Source organism: Lissotriton vulgaris, chromosome 2_1 (assembly GCF_964263255.1).
Source record: "Lissotriton vulgaris chromosome 2_1, aLisVul1.2, whole genome shotgun sequence".
Taxonomy (NCBI): domain Eukaryota; kingdom Metazoa; phylum Chordata; class Amphibia; order Caudata; family Salamandridae; genus Lissotriton; species Lissotriton vulgaris.
The window spans coordinates 1,725,839,083-1,725,853,787 of record NC_141687.1 but is presented as its reverse complement, the minus strand read 5'-3'; the positions used below and the strand labels follow the sequence as shown (position 1 = coordinate 1,725,853,787).

Below are 14,705 nucleotides of genomic sequence, written 5' to 3'. Positions count from 1 at the left end.
TTCCTGTGCTCTGAAGCTGCACCTCCTCGCTGCCCGTGAGCTCGAGACGGAACGAAGAGCCAATTTTGAGCGTTTTAATCGTTCTTGTTTGTTTTACAGTTACTCTGTTGGAGAATGCCGAAGAAGGTGGGAAAACGCATGACTACTGAACAGATGCTGCGTGTTCTCATGAAGGAGATGTCCGAACTAAAGAAGCGGGTGGATAAGAACGAGGAAGGGGGACCTAAACGTCCTTTGGCGGGAGCAGCCCCGGGAGGGAAAAACAAGAGGCCCAGGAGGGGAGTAGCGGGAGAAGACATCCCGGGTCCCAGTGCCCCGCTCGAGGCACCAACTCCCGTGCCGGAGGAGGGGAATCCGATTCCCGTTGTGGTCACCCCCGTGTCCGAGGATGATATGCCGCCCGAGCTGGCAGCACAATTGGCAGCGTGGTTGGGTAAAGGTAACGAGGGCGCCACGGCTGTCGACGCGCAGGCGCTGATAAAGCAATTGCGTGAGAAACGGGAGGCAGCCAAGGTGTCCGTGCCGGCTGCAGTAGTGGACAAGACACCAGGGACGATTGCGACCACAGAGGCAGCGTCCGGTGTAGGTAAGCGGCCATTGCCGATTGCGAGGGATGAGTCAACACCCTCTCGTAGAGAAAAGTTGGGTCAACATGTTCCTTTGGCAATTAAGGAAAAAATTTGGGCGGGGGAATATGTGAACATTTTCTCATTGCTTGTTGATCATTATGAGGTAGAGCATGTTAAGAGTCAGAAGGATCTCATGCATCCGAGTGTTTGGCGCGCAAAAATGGCCGCCTTTAAAGTGAATGAGAATATTGGCAATTGGGGCAATGCTTGGGGAATTTTTACGTCAATCTTGGGGGAACGTAGGCCTGAGTTGCTTTCCGAGTTTCCAATCTATCAATCGCGAATCATGGGGTACTCGACATCGCACCAGGGTAACCATTGGTTCTGTTACGATAATCTTTTCAGAAAGGCAAAGGAGCATAATAAAAGTTTAACCTGGGATTGTTATGATTCTTTGACTTGGGATAAAATGAAGGAGACAGGAATGTTAAAAATGCCGTTGGTAGGAAGTAATGTTGGCGAATCCTCCTGGCAATATGCGGGGACGCCCTTTCGATCAGGTACGGGTGCCGACGATTACTCGAAACCTGCCGGCAATACTGGAAAAAGGGGTTTCTGCTTTAATTTCAACAGAGGTAAATGTACTAGACCCCAGGGATCGTGTAAATTCAAACATGAATGTAGTGGTTGCGGGTCGTCCCATCCTGAGTCCACGTGCAGAGCCAGAACGGGTGATAATGGGGGGAGAGGAGGCGCCAAACAGGTCTAACGTAGTCCGAGGGGCGCCTTTACCAACCCCGATTGATACCCTGGCGATGATTCCCTGGCTCAGTGAATACCCGGATCGTTCTCCTGCTGGGGTGCTGCGGAACGGTTTTTCGTATGGTTTCCGCATCCCGGTAGGGGACTTTCAGGGTGTGGAGAAGTGCAAAAATCAACTTTCCGTCCTGCAGCATACGCACGTAGTACAGGATAAGATCCGTAAAGAGGTTGCCCGAGGTCGGGTCGCCGGCCCGTTTAGTGTACCCCCGGTTCAGAATTTTGTTTGTTCTCCCTTAGGGGTAGTCCCCAAGAAAGACCCAGGTGAGTTCCGACTGATTCATAATTTGTCAGCTCCACGAGGTCTTTCTGTAAACGATGCAATCGATCCAGAAATGTGTTCGGTGCGGTACGCATCGTTCGATGAGGCCGTAGCCATTTTTGATCGCCTGGGGCCCGGGGCGCTGATGGCGAAGTCAGATATCGAGTCAGCGTTCCGATTGCTCCCGGTACACCCAGACGACCAGCGTCTCCTGGGATTCATGTTTCAGGGTTGTTATTACATGGATAGGTGTATGCCGATGGGGTGCTCCATATCCTGTGCCTATTTCGAGAAATTCAGTAGTTTTCTACAATGGGTCTTCACAAAGAAAACGGGTTTCCAATATGTAATGCACTACCTTGATGACTTTCTGTTTCTTGGGGCAGCCGGGGATCTAGAATGTGGCCGGGCCTTGGCCGAATTTTGTGTGTTAATGAACCAGTTTGGTGTGCCATTGGCGCCGGGTAAAACAGTGGGTCCTACGACTTGCCTCGAGTTTCTGGGGATCGAGTTGGACTCCAGGGAGGGTTGTTTCCGTTTGCCAGCTGACAAAGTGTTGAAGTTCAGGGCTGCACTGCAAGTGTGTATAAATGCATCTAAAGTTACGCTGCAACAATTACAACAGTTGGTGGGACAGTTGAATTTTGCCCTGAGGGTGATACCAATGGCCCGCCCCTTTTCCCGTTCAATTGCCCAAGCGATGGTCGGCCTAAAAGAGGGCCATCATCGCACGAGACTATCGGCTGAGGTCCGCCAGGACATGCGTATTTGGTTAGCATTTCTGGCAGACTTTAATGGTCGAATCGTCTGGAATAAACCAGCCGTGTCCTCTGTAGAGCTGGGGCTATGGACAGATTCAGCAGGGAGCATAGGTTTTGGCGCCATCTTCGGCACAAAATGGTCGGCACAAAAATGGCCGACATGGTGGCATGAGAATGGTCTGACGAGTAATATTGCTTTCCTGGAACTGTTTCCCATCTTGGTGGCCTTGAGAACATGGCCCGATGGGTTCAAAGATCACTCTGTCATATTTTGGTCTGACAATATGACCGTGGTCGAGTGTATCAATAGTCAGGCAGCACGTTGTAAATTGATTTTAAGACTGCTCAAGGAAATTGTTTTACTGTGTATGCAATTGAACGTGCTATTCAGAGCAAAGCATGTCCCAGGGGTGATGAATCAGGCGGCTGATGCACTGTCTCGTTTTCAAATGCAGGCTTTCTCGGGTTTCCTCCCCTCAGCGGACCCAGAGCCGGCACCCTTTCCCGAAGCTCTCTGGTCTCTCGGTGCCCCGAACTTCGTCACCTCGTGGGAGAGAGTCTAGCACCAAGGACGAGGAAGGCATACGAAGGGGCGTTTTCGGGCTTATTTAGCCTTTTTGGGGACTGATAGAGAGGGGCTTTGGGGCCACGAGGAATGGGTGGTGCATTTTTTGATGTCCTTGCGTAGGGCTGGGAAGTCGGTGGCTACGGCCCAGAGGCATCGTGCTGCCATTTCCTTTGTTGCCAGGGCTCATAATTTCCAGGACCCGACAGCGTCTTTCGTGGTACAGAAAGCGCTGCGAGGGTGGCAACGCCTTGAGGGTCGCAGAGTAGACGAGAGGCGCCCGATAGGTTTGGATAGGTTGGCCCAGTTGTTGGCCACACTCCCTGCCACATGCTCATCTCAGTTTGAGACAGCATTGTTCCGAGCCGCTTTTACGCTTGCATTTCACGGGGCGATGAGGGTGAGCGAACTGGTAGCAAGGAACAAACTGGATGTGGCGGGGGGTTTGTGCCAGGAACACGTTCAGATCAGAGGTGAGACGATGACTGTCTCCTTTGTCAGGTCCAAGACCGATCAAGATGGGATGGGTGACTGCATAATCATACGCAGGATTCCCGGGTCCTCCATGTGTCCGGTAACGTGTTTAGAAGACTACCTAGCACGAAGGGTGGCATCATGGGGGGGGACGTTGTTGAGACACGCGGACGCCACCCCACGGACGAAATTTCAGTTTCAGCGGGTGCTTGCGATGTCAATAGCCGCTGCGGGCTTGAACCCGGGCGAATTTGGGACCCATTCCTTTCGTATAGGGGCTGCTACAGAAGCTACAGCCAGGGGTCTTAATGTAGAACAAGTGAAACGAGTGGGGCGTTGGTCCTCTAATTGTTATAAGAGATATGTGCGGTTGCACATGTTGTGAAGCTGTCATAATGTACTCACGCTTCTTGTTTTTCTTTGGTTTTCAGTTGCGCAAGCCTACGAGGCGGGCGGACTATGCAGTCGACCCAACACCGGGCCAGCGGTCAGACATCACCGACTGTGAAAAAGGAGGTGTGGGTCGTGGGCCACTCATACGTGAGGCGCGCCGCAGACGTATTCAAAGCAGGTGACATGATTCACGTAGCTGGGGAATACGGGTACAGGGTGTCCTTCTACGGAAGAGGCGGTCTCTGTATTGACCAGTTTCAAACATTTTTCGAGGGTTTGTTAGGGCGGACGAGGTCACCGCCGTCTATAGTTATAGTACATGTAGGGGGCAATGATTTGGTCACCACCGGTAGACGACTTCTCCTGGAGGCAATGCTTTCCACTGTAAGTTGGTTGGCGAGGAGAGTTCCGGGGTCCACAATTGCGTGGTCCCATTTGATTCCACGAAAGGTGTGGCGGGGGGCTATTTCTATTCCTGCTTTGAATCATTCTGTTAGAAAGCTTAACAACAAAGTGAGTAGGTTGTTCCAGGACATTGCATTCTATTTCTCATGGCTGTATGAATGATGACAGTATGTATTTGGGGGATGGTGTGCATTTGTCTCGGGTGGGGAATGAGTTACTCATAGGAGACTTCTTAGCATGGTTGAAAACGTTGAAACATGACCTTTAGGTAGGAGTTTTGTGGGGGGTCCGGATAGCCGGTCAACTATCCGGCCTGTGGCGGTAAGGTCATGATCGGTGAGCACTAATTGGAAGATCCCTATGAGTGGGCGTCACCCAACACGGATGGGAGCGCTCGGGAGAGGTGGCTTTTGGCCCCTCAACGGGGAGGCGGTCCCTTCTAAGGATGGGTCGCCGAAAGAAAAGGAAAGGCGGTCAAGGCCCCTTCCTGTGTAGGAGGGGTTACAGCCCCCTCCTGGGGAATTTCCCGGGGCCAGTGACATCTGCGACGGCAGATGCGGTAAGTTGTGTGGGGTTGGGGGGAGGTCTACGATACCTTCTAGATACCTCACACGAGTCTTCGAACGACCTTTAACTGGCGTCGAGTTTATAGGTGCCCCCGTCAAGTCAAGGGAAATTGGTAGTAGTTGCACTTGAGGACGCCTCAGTGCTGTCGCCCCTCCCAAGTGGGGGGGGTATGTCTGGTTAGGGATCTTGACACCGGTTACGACCTTGCCGTTGGCCCTTAAACGTTAGGATGTACAATTTCAATATTTCAAGAAAATGTTTTGTAGGATGTTAGTTCGGCTAGGAGAACTTCTGTATTAGAGAATCTGTTAAGGTTAGCCAAACATCGCAATGTGGTAATGAAATTGTACATTAATATGAAACTGTTTAATGTTTTTTAAATTTTGTTTTAATAAATACGGCCGGGAGGGTCACTCCCTCCCACTTCCAAAAACTTCAAGAACTGTTTCCGGTTTCCCTCCTTTGGGGATTGTGTTGAGAGGGGGTGGCGGGTATCTCAGCCATATGGAAAGGGGCGACCACTCGGTCCCCCCGAACGTATGGCAGAGTGCCTCGATCCCCCCGAGAAGCCATTTTGGGCAGGAGGCGCGTCTCGGCTGGTATGCCCGAAGTGGCGTAGCCGGGGCGCGCCTTTTCCCGCCCTAGAGTGGGCTGGCCTAGACACTGACGCGGCCGGCCACGCCCTCGGGGCAGGCAGGGGCGGGTTTACGCCCGCCCTGAAGATGGATAAAAAGGGACGCAAGACCAGAAGACATCCTCTTGTTCCTGTGCTCTGAAGCTGCACCTCCTCGCTGCCCGTGAGCTCGAGACGGAACGAAGAGCCAATTTTGACCCACCCACCAGCCCCTGAAGACAGCCAGTTGTTTTAATAAAAGTGATCGATAATTCTATTTCGTTTACAGGTTGTGTTAGTATCGTGTTGATGTTGAATGTGTAATAAAGATTGGTCTAATATTGTAGGTTTGGTGATTAAAGAAATTCGGATTTAACGTCCATTTATAAATGTGCTTTTCGGTCATAGTGGCCAATGTTTTGTTTTTAGTTTAGTTAACATTTGTCGTATTTATTTTGGTCGGGCGGTAAGGTCATGATCGGTGAGCACTAATTGGAAGATCCCTATGAGTGGGCGTCACCCAACACGGATGGGAGCGCTCGGGAGAGGTGGCCTTTGGCCCCTCAACGGGGAGGCGGTCCCTTCTAAGGATGGGTCGCCGAAAGAAAAGGAAAGGCGGTCAAGGCCCCTTCCTGTGTAGGAGGGGTTACAGCCCCCTCCTGGGGAATTTCCCGGGGCCAGTGACATCTGCGACGGCAGATGCGGTAAGTTTTGTGGGGTTGGGGGGAGGTCTACGATACCTTCTAGATACCTCACACGAGTCTTCGAACGACCTTTAACTGGCGTCGAGTTTATAGGTGCCCCCGTCAAGTCAAGGGAAATTGGTAGTAGTTGCACTTGAGTACGCCTCAGTGCTGTCGCCCCTCCCAAGTGGGGGGGGTATGTCTGGTTAGGGATCTTGACACCGGTTACGACCTTGCCGTTGGCCCTTAAACGTTAGGATGTACAATTTCAATATTTCAAGAAAATGTTTTGTAGGATGTTAGTTCGGCTAGGAGAACTTCTGTATTAGAGAATCTGTTAAGGTTAGCCAAACATCGCAATGTGGTAATGAAATTGTACATTAATATGAAACTGTTTAATGTTTTTTAAATTTTGTTTTAATAAATACGGCCGGGAGGGTCACTCCCTCCCACTTCCAAAAACTTCAAGAACTGTTTCCGGTTTCCCTCCTTTGGGGATTGTGTTAAGAGGGGGTGGCGGGTATCTCAGCCATATGCACTTTACTAGTTTTAATGAAGACACCGACTTTTTTAAAATTTGTACGTTTTATAATTGTGAGTTTTTATTAGCTGTACAATAAACAAACCTAAACCTAAACCATCCTCCAGGTAAAAGAGAAAACAGGGCAGATCTAGCAGCTTCACTTTATTTACCCTATATATTAATGATGTGGTTCAAGTTCTTTTAGATTGTCAGAATGACTCCCCTCTTTTAAACAATAACAAAAATACAAATTTTATGATTTGCAGATGACTCACTTTTCATTTCGAAAACCATTAAGGAACAGTAGGTTTTAATTTTTAAATGCCAGGATTTGCGTATTAGCAGAGGCTTCGTACTAAATATATCCAAGACCAAGTTCATGGTGTTCGGAACTATACAGTGAAAGCAGGTTTCGATCTCCTTGAAAGAGTGGATAACATAGATTATTTAGGAGTCATGGTTTCAGACAAATTTAGCTGGGAATGCCAACTTAACAAGAGTACACTCTATATTAAGCATAGAGCGTCCGCTTTCCTGCGGCTGCACAAAGAGTCACACTCTTGTGCGTATCTCCTGCATTAGAAATATATTGTACAAAAGCGCAGAGTGACGCTTTTTTTGTCGCAGAAGTCTGGGTATACACTAATACCCAGCAATTGGCCTCAGTGGAGAATAGCTTTGCAAGATCTTAGCTTGTCCACGATTCCGCTCTTCGAATGACATAGGTATCAACCGAGTTACTCACCTAGTCGCATTAAAGCCACTGATACATTGGGTACGTCTGTGGACCACCCCAGAACTAAAGGAATATAAGGATTTCAGTGAGCGAAATGATGGCCATCAGCAATGTCCATCAAATTCCCTGGTTCAACTCTGTACATACGTTGTTTCTGAAGCTTGCTCTTGAAAACCTCTGGAATAATGCGTTTACCATCTGTAAACCAGACGTTAGACATTTTAAAGTACTCTACTGAGCATTTATTCGGGAACTATGGGGCATATTTACAAGTTCTGGCGCATCTCTGCATATCAGCAGAGATACGCCAGAACAAATGTGTCACGCAAAACTACCCTTGCGTCATGGCAGATGCGCTGCATTTACAATGCGGTGCACAGTGGCGCAAGGGTAGGCAGATGCGTGATGCATCTCGTGACGTAAGAGCGGCGCATCGCTGGAGTCGCGTCGCTAGCGCGACGCATCTCCAGGAATACTCAGGGCCACCCAATACTTAACATGCTGCGCCAGTCCTTACGCCTGCTTGAAGCAGGCATAAGTAATTGACGTAGCAGCGTCGCGGAAGTGCCTGCGTGAAATCTTGTAGATTTCACGCAGGCACCTTTCCGAGGCGCACAGGCGCCGGAACGCCCACCCTGCATTGGAACACCCCCATTGTGGTGCTGGGCTTTATAACGTGACGCATCTCCCTAGATGCCTCCTGTTGTAAATGCCTCGCAGGAATGCGCCAGGTTTAAGCCACTGTTGCGTCACGCAAGGCGGCGTAAATGTGTCGCAAGGGGCTTGTAAATCTGCCCCCCTGTGTTTTGTTTGAGACTAATGGACAGTTAACTGAGAAATTTCTGGAATTCAAGGACACTCTTCTTTTTTAACCTTATCTTGGTTTAATAATTCCTGCATTTACAAAGAGTTTGTCTGTGCGATTCCGTTATGGCTGGTGGAAAAGGGATTCTGGCTCGAATTTGTACCCTGCCTGTGGGATGACACCTGAGACTGTGGAGCACTTATTGTACTTTTGCCCTGAATATTCGCTTTTAGACACAAGTGGTTAGTCCAATATGTTTTAATCCTGGAATTACATTTTACTTGCTAGCTGGCAGGATTCAGACAAGAGATGCCTCCACTCACTCCACTAGTGTTTGCTATCAGCCGCTATTTAGCTGTGGTATGGTGCATGCGTGGACTTATTTTGTTAGTAGTAAGCCGCTTTTGCAAATCTGTGTCTTATGTATTTTCCTATTCGAGTCACTGCTGACTTTAATAATTTTTGTTATGGTATTAATATGTGGGTGAGCTCTGAACTAAGCAGTCGCATTCTGTTGAATGACTTTTAAACATTTTATTGTACAGATATGATATACTCGACATTTTGGATTGGGCTTGAGACAGGCAAAATTCATCACAATGTTCATCTTTTTAGCTTTGAAAATAATCTTGAATAGCTTTTACTTGTGCGCTTTCACGGTTTTGCTATATAACTGAATAAAACATTATTTGATTACATTTGAACTATGAAAATATGTACATTTTAAAAGGTCACTATCAAGTATGCTGAACGCATTAAGGAGCTTAGTGCAAAGATAATTATCGCCGGCTATCGCTGGATTTTACCGCTGGATTTTATCGCTGAGATAACTCACTATCAGGGACGCTTATCTCCAAAACGATAAAAATCCAAGCGATAGCTGTTAAATGTGAGATTATAGCGATAATCGCACAGCGATAGGCGATTGCTTGATAATAGGGCAGGGCAGACTTAGCCATAATATCCACCTTCCATTGGATATAATAGCTGAGTCAGATATAAACCAGGCGTAAGGAGAGTAGCAATAATCAGGGTTAGCACTACTTTTCTTATTGCTGTGCATTAGTATTGTGACCTAAATAAAGTCTATGAAATGGCTCTGTTGGAGTTAATACTAGAAAAGCTCGATACAATTAGATTATATTTTGGTAAACAATACTTAGAACACGATATATGTACCAGAAAATATTTATCCGTAGAGTACTGTGAAAAGAGCAATTTAAAAAGACTTCACCATTCTTAGAACATGTATTCCAATTCTTGATATTATATCTACCAATTGGCATTTTATTGAAATTCATTTCAAACTATATCCACAAATTATGAGCACGTTGTGATCCGTGTAGGAACATACTGACTGGTAGAGACTACCGTGGCTGATATGTGATGCCTGGTGTGTTGGTGCAAGAACCACGCCTATGTTACTTAGAACAGTAGTCTTCAAACTGTGGAGCAGACCTGGGTACCAAGCCTCATAGTATACCAAGATGGAGGGGGTCTGGCAAAAACCTGAATAGTACATTTTATATATTGATAGTGTGAAACAATCATATAAGAGATGAAAAAATGTAATTTAAGGGGGTGGGTAAAACTTAAAATGATTATAAAGAAATGTAAGAAAATGCCTGAAGCCTCTGTCCATCCCATGAGCTGTTCTACCAGGTTGTAACTGGCTCCCTTGCAAAAGTTGAAGGTTGATACAAGAAATCTGCCCCATGCTCTTGCAAACATTTTGGATGCTTTTACATCAGTAGTTACTCACGGCACATTTCTGGAGCTCTCCAGTTCAAGGGCTTTCCGCCAGCATCCGCGCACTGTCGAGAGAATTCGATCACAGTGTTGCAGAAACAGAAGGCGGACAGTCTTTCTGAAGAGTTGCACCGGCAAATGTCTTCAGTGCAAGCCTCAACAAAGGGGAACGCCTCAACCAGACCTTGACATTCAGAGAAGGCAATGTTGTCCATCATCAAGCTGCACACGTTCTCCTAAGGAAAGGAAAGTAGGACAGGAAAGGGGTTGAGCAGGTAGAGTCATCATCCTAGCCCTAGCCGGTGCCTCCAAGTGGGAGTGATATTTAAAGTCCTCTAACAGTCACGTGGCTTTAACTGCCGACTTTGCTGCCTGTAGCATCTCCTTCCCTTCCAGGAGCATGAGCAGAGATCTTCTAATTAAAATGCACTCTGCCCGCCCGCCCTACAGTGTGTTACTAGTGAGTGCAATAAAAGGCCCATCAGAGTCCATTGCATTATTAGCTGAGCAGTACCGGCCTGGTTGGGCTCACTTATAAGAGATGTTTTAAATTTGCAGGCACCATCATCTATGATGTATAAATGTCTGAACCATTTTTAAAGTACCTGATCCACATTATATGCCTCAGTTTAATGATTTAGCGATAGCCAGTCTGTAGAAATGAGACAGTCAAAATTTGCAGAAAAGGCCATTGCACAATCTCTTGCTGATGATAGGGTGCATGCAAATTCCTCGTTCCAGCTCTCATTTCTTTGTTTTAGTATATCTTTTTTGTCCCTTTAATCCCTTTTCCTCCTCTTCCAGTCTTAATTTTCTTCTGTCCTTTGCAGCCTTCCTCTCAAAATGCAAGGCGCCACCCCCCTTCGGGGAATGGCGTCGTTAGTGGCAGCCAAAGGGCCGACGCAGAGTAGGTTCACTTCCGAGTCAGCCGACCCGGAAGTGGATATGGTGCAAGGACCAATAGGAACGGGGGGCGGCGGAGCGCCCCGGAAGTAGTCGTAAGGCGCGAGGCATAAAAGCCCGCGACCATCTTAGAGGCCCCCTCTTTGTCCGCTGACCGCCCAGGAGTCGGACGTCGCCTAGAGAAGACATCGCGGGACCATCGCGTGGGAGTGAACAGCGAGGGTCAATCCGACTCGTGATCTAGGTTAGCGGGCCGTGCAGTGTGTTGTATGGTTGAGTTAAACGTTATGCATGCATATCGATGTTGAATTGGGGCCACGTAAAGCATGCAGTGGGGAGGGGGGAGAATGCACTTTGTATGCCATCTATGCAAGGTGCCACCCCCCTTCGGGGAATGGCGTCGTTAGTGGCAGCCAAAGGGCCGACCCAGAGTAGGTTCACTTCCGAGTCAGCCGACCCGGAAGTGGATATGGTGCAAGGACCAATAGGAACGGGGGGCGGCGGAGTGCCCCGGAAGTAGTCGTAGGGCGCGAGGCATAAAAGCCCGCGACCATCTTAGAGGCCCCCTCTTTGTCCGCTGACCGCCCAGGAGTCGGACGTCGCCTAGAGAAGACACCCACCCACCCATCCCTATAATAAGGATTTCAGGTAGGGCAGTAGCGGGGTTCCGGACAAGAATACCACGGGAACTTCTTGTCTAGTGACAGTTTTTACCTCTGAACAGGTTTTATAAATCATTCTGGACTCTGGGCTGGCGGGAGAGTTGGAGCTGACCTGCTGGTGGCCTTGGCTCTTCAGCCCTACCCCGGAGGCCGCTGGTTGCGCAAGTGGGGGCACATTACTCACCTGCGGCTCTGTTGACCCGAAGGGGGTTAACGTAAAGAGAGCAGGTGATTTGGGTTGTGGCCTGCTGGCGCAACCCTGAAGTCAAATCAAAGGCCCATTGGAGAATGGGCGGTAAATGAGTGTATATTGTATATAAGTGCAAGTTTATTCTTAAATACTGTGATGGAATATTTTACTAATAAATAAAGAAATGGGGGGGTCAATGAAGTAATTGACTTGTGAACTTAATTTTTAATAAACAAGCACACTGCAGAAAATCAAGCATGACTCCTGAGTTTGATGTTGAATTGGGGCCACGTAAAGCATGCAGTGGGGAGGGGGGAGAATGCACTTTGTATGCCATCTATTCTGCTTTTCTCTCGCTCTTCTCCCATTGCTTTCTTTGTGCCTCCTCCTTAAACTTCTCCATCTATCACCTCATTTCCTCTTCCTTTTTATCCTCCAATATCTGTGTTGCTTCCTGCCAGCTACATCTATCCTGCTCTTCTTCACTCTTTCTCTCCAAAGTCTTTTGTTTCCCTCTCCAAATTATTTTGATTCCCTCTGTGAATCTTATTGAACTCCTCAACCTCACTTCTTGTTCTCAACTCCTCTTTCCCCTTATTCTTCAATTTTCCCTTTTACTCTGTCCTCTCCGTTACTCCTCTTCTCTCCTTCCCTTTTCTTCCATTCTCTTTCAACCCTACCTGTTATGTTATGTGTATTTGTAAAATGCACTATGACCTGCAAGGGTATCATGATGCTGTTAGCTTGTGACCTTGACTTTTACTTGATATTTCTGGGACTTTTTTCCCCCCTCTCACTACTCCTTATACCTGCTCACATTTCTCTTTCCATTTCTCTCGTATTTTCTCTCATCATATCATCTCAATGACTGTCATTTCCTTTATCTCACCCCTCCTTTCTGGAAATCAGCCTTTACAAAGCGGCTTGAACCAGGCTGTGCCTTTATAATGGGGTCCAAACCATGAATGCGTCTTTACAACGCATTCCTTTACCACGCAAGTTGTTACAATGACTTGCCTTAGGGAAAGCGTTGTTGGACTGATGCTGGACTTAAAATCCAATGCTTACCCTACTGTTGCACAGACTAGAGTTGGAATAGAAAATTATACTATTCCAAAGTCCATTGCTTTCCCTAAGGCACCTTGTTGTAAGGAATGCGTTGCAAATACATTAGGCTAAATTTGCATGTTAGAAACCTGAAAAAGTCTATGTCTTGTTGATCATAGGATGTTGGTAAGTATCTTAATAAAGAGTAGCAAAGTGGGAGACGTGCAGAGTTACCGAGGGGCCATGCCAATCAACATATTTGCTAGACAATTCTAGCACATGTCCCATCCCCATCCCTGCTGTGACTCCAAGCACACTGGTCAGGTTTGGCTTCCATTTGACTCCACTACATTATTCCTTAGGATTTTTGGTCTTCATTTTAGTCCGCCTCTTAAGCATTGCGGACACTCTGCTCCAACATGCTGATGATGCACGTTGCTCGACACACGCGGTGAGTGACTCGACTGGCCACTCATTGTTTAAAAGAGGGTAATCTTCAATTACCCTAAGAGTGTGGGAATACTCAGTGGGGGATTGTGGGCCATCAATCAGACAGCTGTCACTAAAGCCACCTGTTCCACAGTTAGCATTGAAGGTGGAGATCAGTAGCTACTTGGAGGCTTTTAGTGGTGCCTGTCGACAGGTGCTTAAAATGGGATCAAAAATAGGCCAGAGCACCCCAAAACCCAAAAATAAGGTCCACAATGTCTTTCCGCGAAACATTACTTACTGAAGGAAAGAAAGGGCATTTTTCTTTTTCTCAATTTCGTTGTCAAATTCATCTCTACATCTACAACTTTAAATATAAATGCATTAGAAATGGATCGAGAAACCATCTCTCACCCAGATGCTTTCTTTTGGCAATTCTGGTTACTCCTTCTTTGCTCCTCTCTGTCCTTCATTTTCCATTCGTTTGTCTTTCATCTTCCATCACCTCTTTGTACTTCGTTTTTCTGTCCTGTCTCTTACAGGGGGGACTTACCTGAGGTCTGGTGTCAGCGTCCAGCCGTGAGGGCAACGGCATAGCGGACGGAGCATTCTTTTACCTATCTTGCTGTCAGGGGACAGCGGGTCCACTTTCACGCCGTGAGGGAAACGGCCGAGAGAAGACTACAATCCCCAGGTGCCCCGGGACCCGCGGCGCACTCCACACGCCACCACCAGCGACCGGAGGTGCTACAAAGCACCGGACCGCCTATTGCTCTGTGGGGGGACTTACCTGAGGTCTGGTGTCAGCGTCCAGCCGTGAGGGCAACGGCATAGCGGACGGAGCATTCTTTTACCCATCTTGCTGTCAGGGGACAGCGGGTCCACTTTCACGCCGTGAGGGAAACGGCCGAGAGAAGACTACAATCCCCAGGTGCCCCGGGACCCGCGGCGCACTCCACACGCCACCACCAGCGACCGGAGGTGCTACAAAGCACCGGACCGCCTCCCGCCCCGCGGGACGCGCGCGGACAGCGCCGGGCGAAGCCCGGGCAAAGGGCGGGCCCTCTGTGGCCCTCAGAGGACCTGAGGAGGACGGGGCGGGTCACCCCCCTTGGCTTTCATACCTGACATTACACCACGAAGGTAAAGACTATTTCTCATGCATCTGTTGGTATTCCCTGTTTATCATGAATACTAAAGTGGATCACCCAGCTACCGTAGCAGGAACTGGGCAAAAGTTTTCTTGGTTAGACGAGCTAAACCTCCTATGTCAAACCACCTATGCACCATCAGAAACCCCCCTTTCGCTCAAAAGCGACATCATACTACCAGTTAAGTCTACTCTTTCGGAGCAGCCCACATTACTCAACAGAACTTGTAGTCCTCACATCGCACCCCCCCAGGTTTCATCGGTGAAAAGGACTCAAACACCGCCTCCAGGTTCACGCATTGTTAATTCCCCAACGATATCATCGACTCCTGAGGCCCAAGATCCCTTAAGCCCGTCTATACACCCGCTTTTAGTACCGCTCATTGAAAAACTGCTTAGC

At 48.2% G+C, this 14,705-nt stretch overlaps 1 protein-coding gene across 1 annotated transcript in view; it reads right to left on the bottom strand.

Annotated features, from left to right (window-relative positions):
- Positions 1 to 14,705, bottom strand: part of LOC147733193 (mucin-5AC-like) — a 245,804-nt gene that overhangs the window by 204,690 nt on the left and 26,409 nt on the right. The window contains exon 7 of the mRNA XM_086957733.1: positions 9,938 to 10,160. Within this exon, the coding sequence (XP_086813859.1) occupies positions 9,938 to 10,160 (223 nt within the window). The remainder of the gene's footprint in view (positions 1 to 9,937; positions 10,161 to 14,705) is intronic.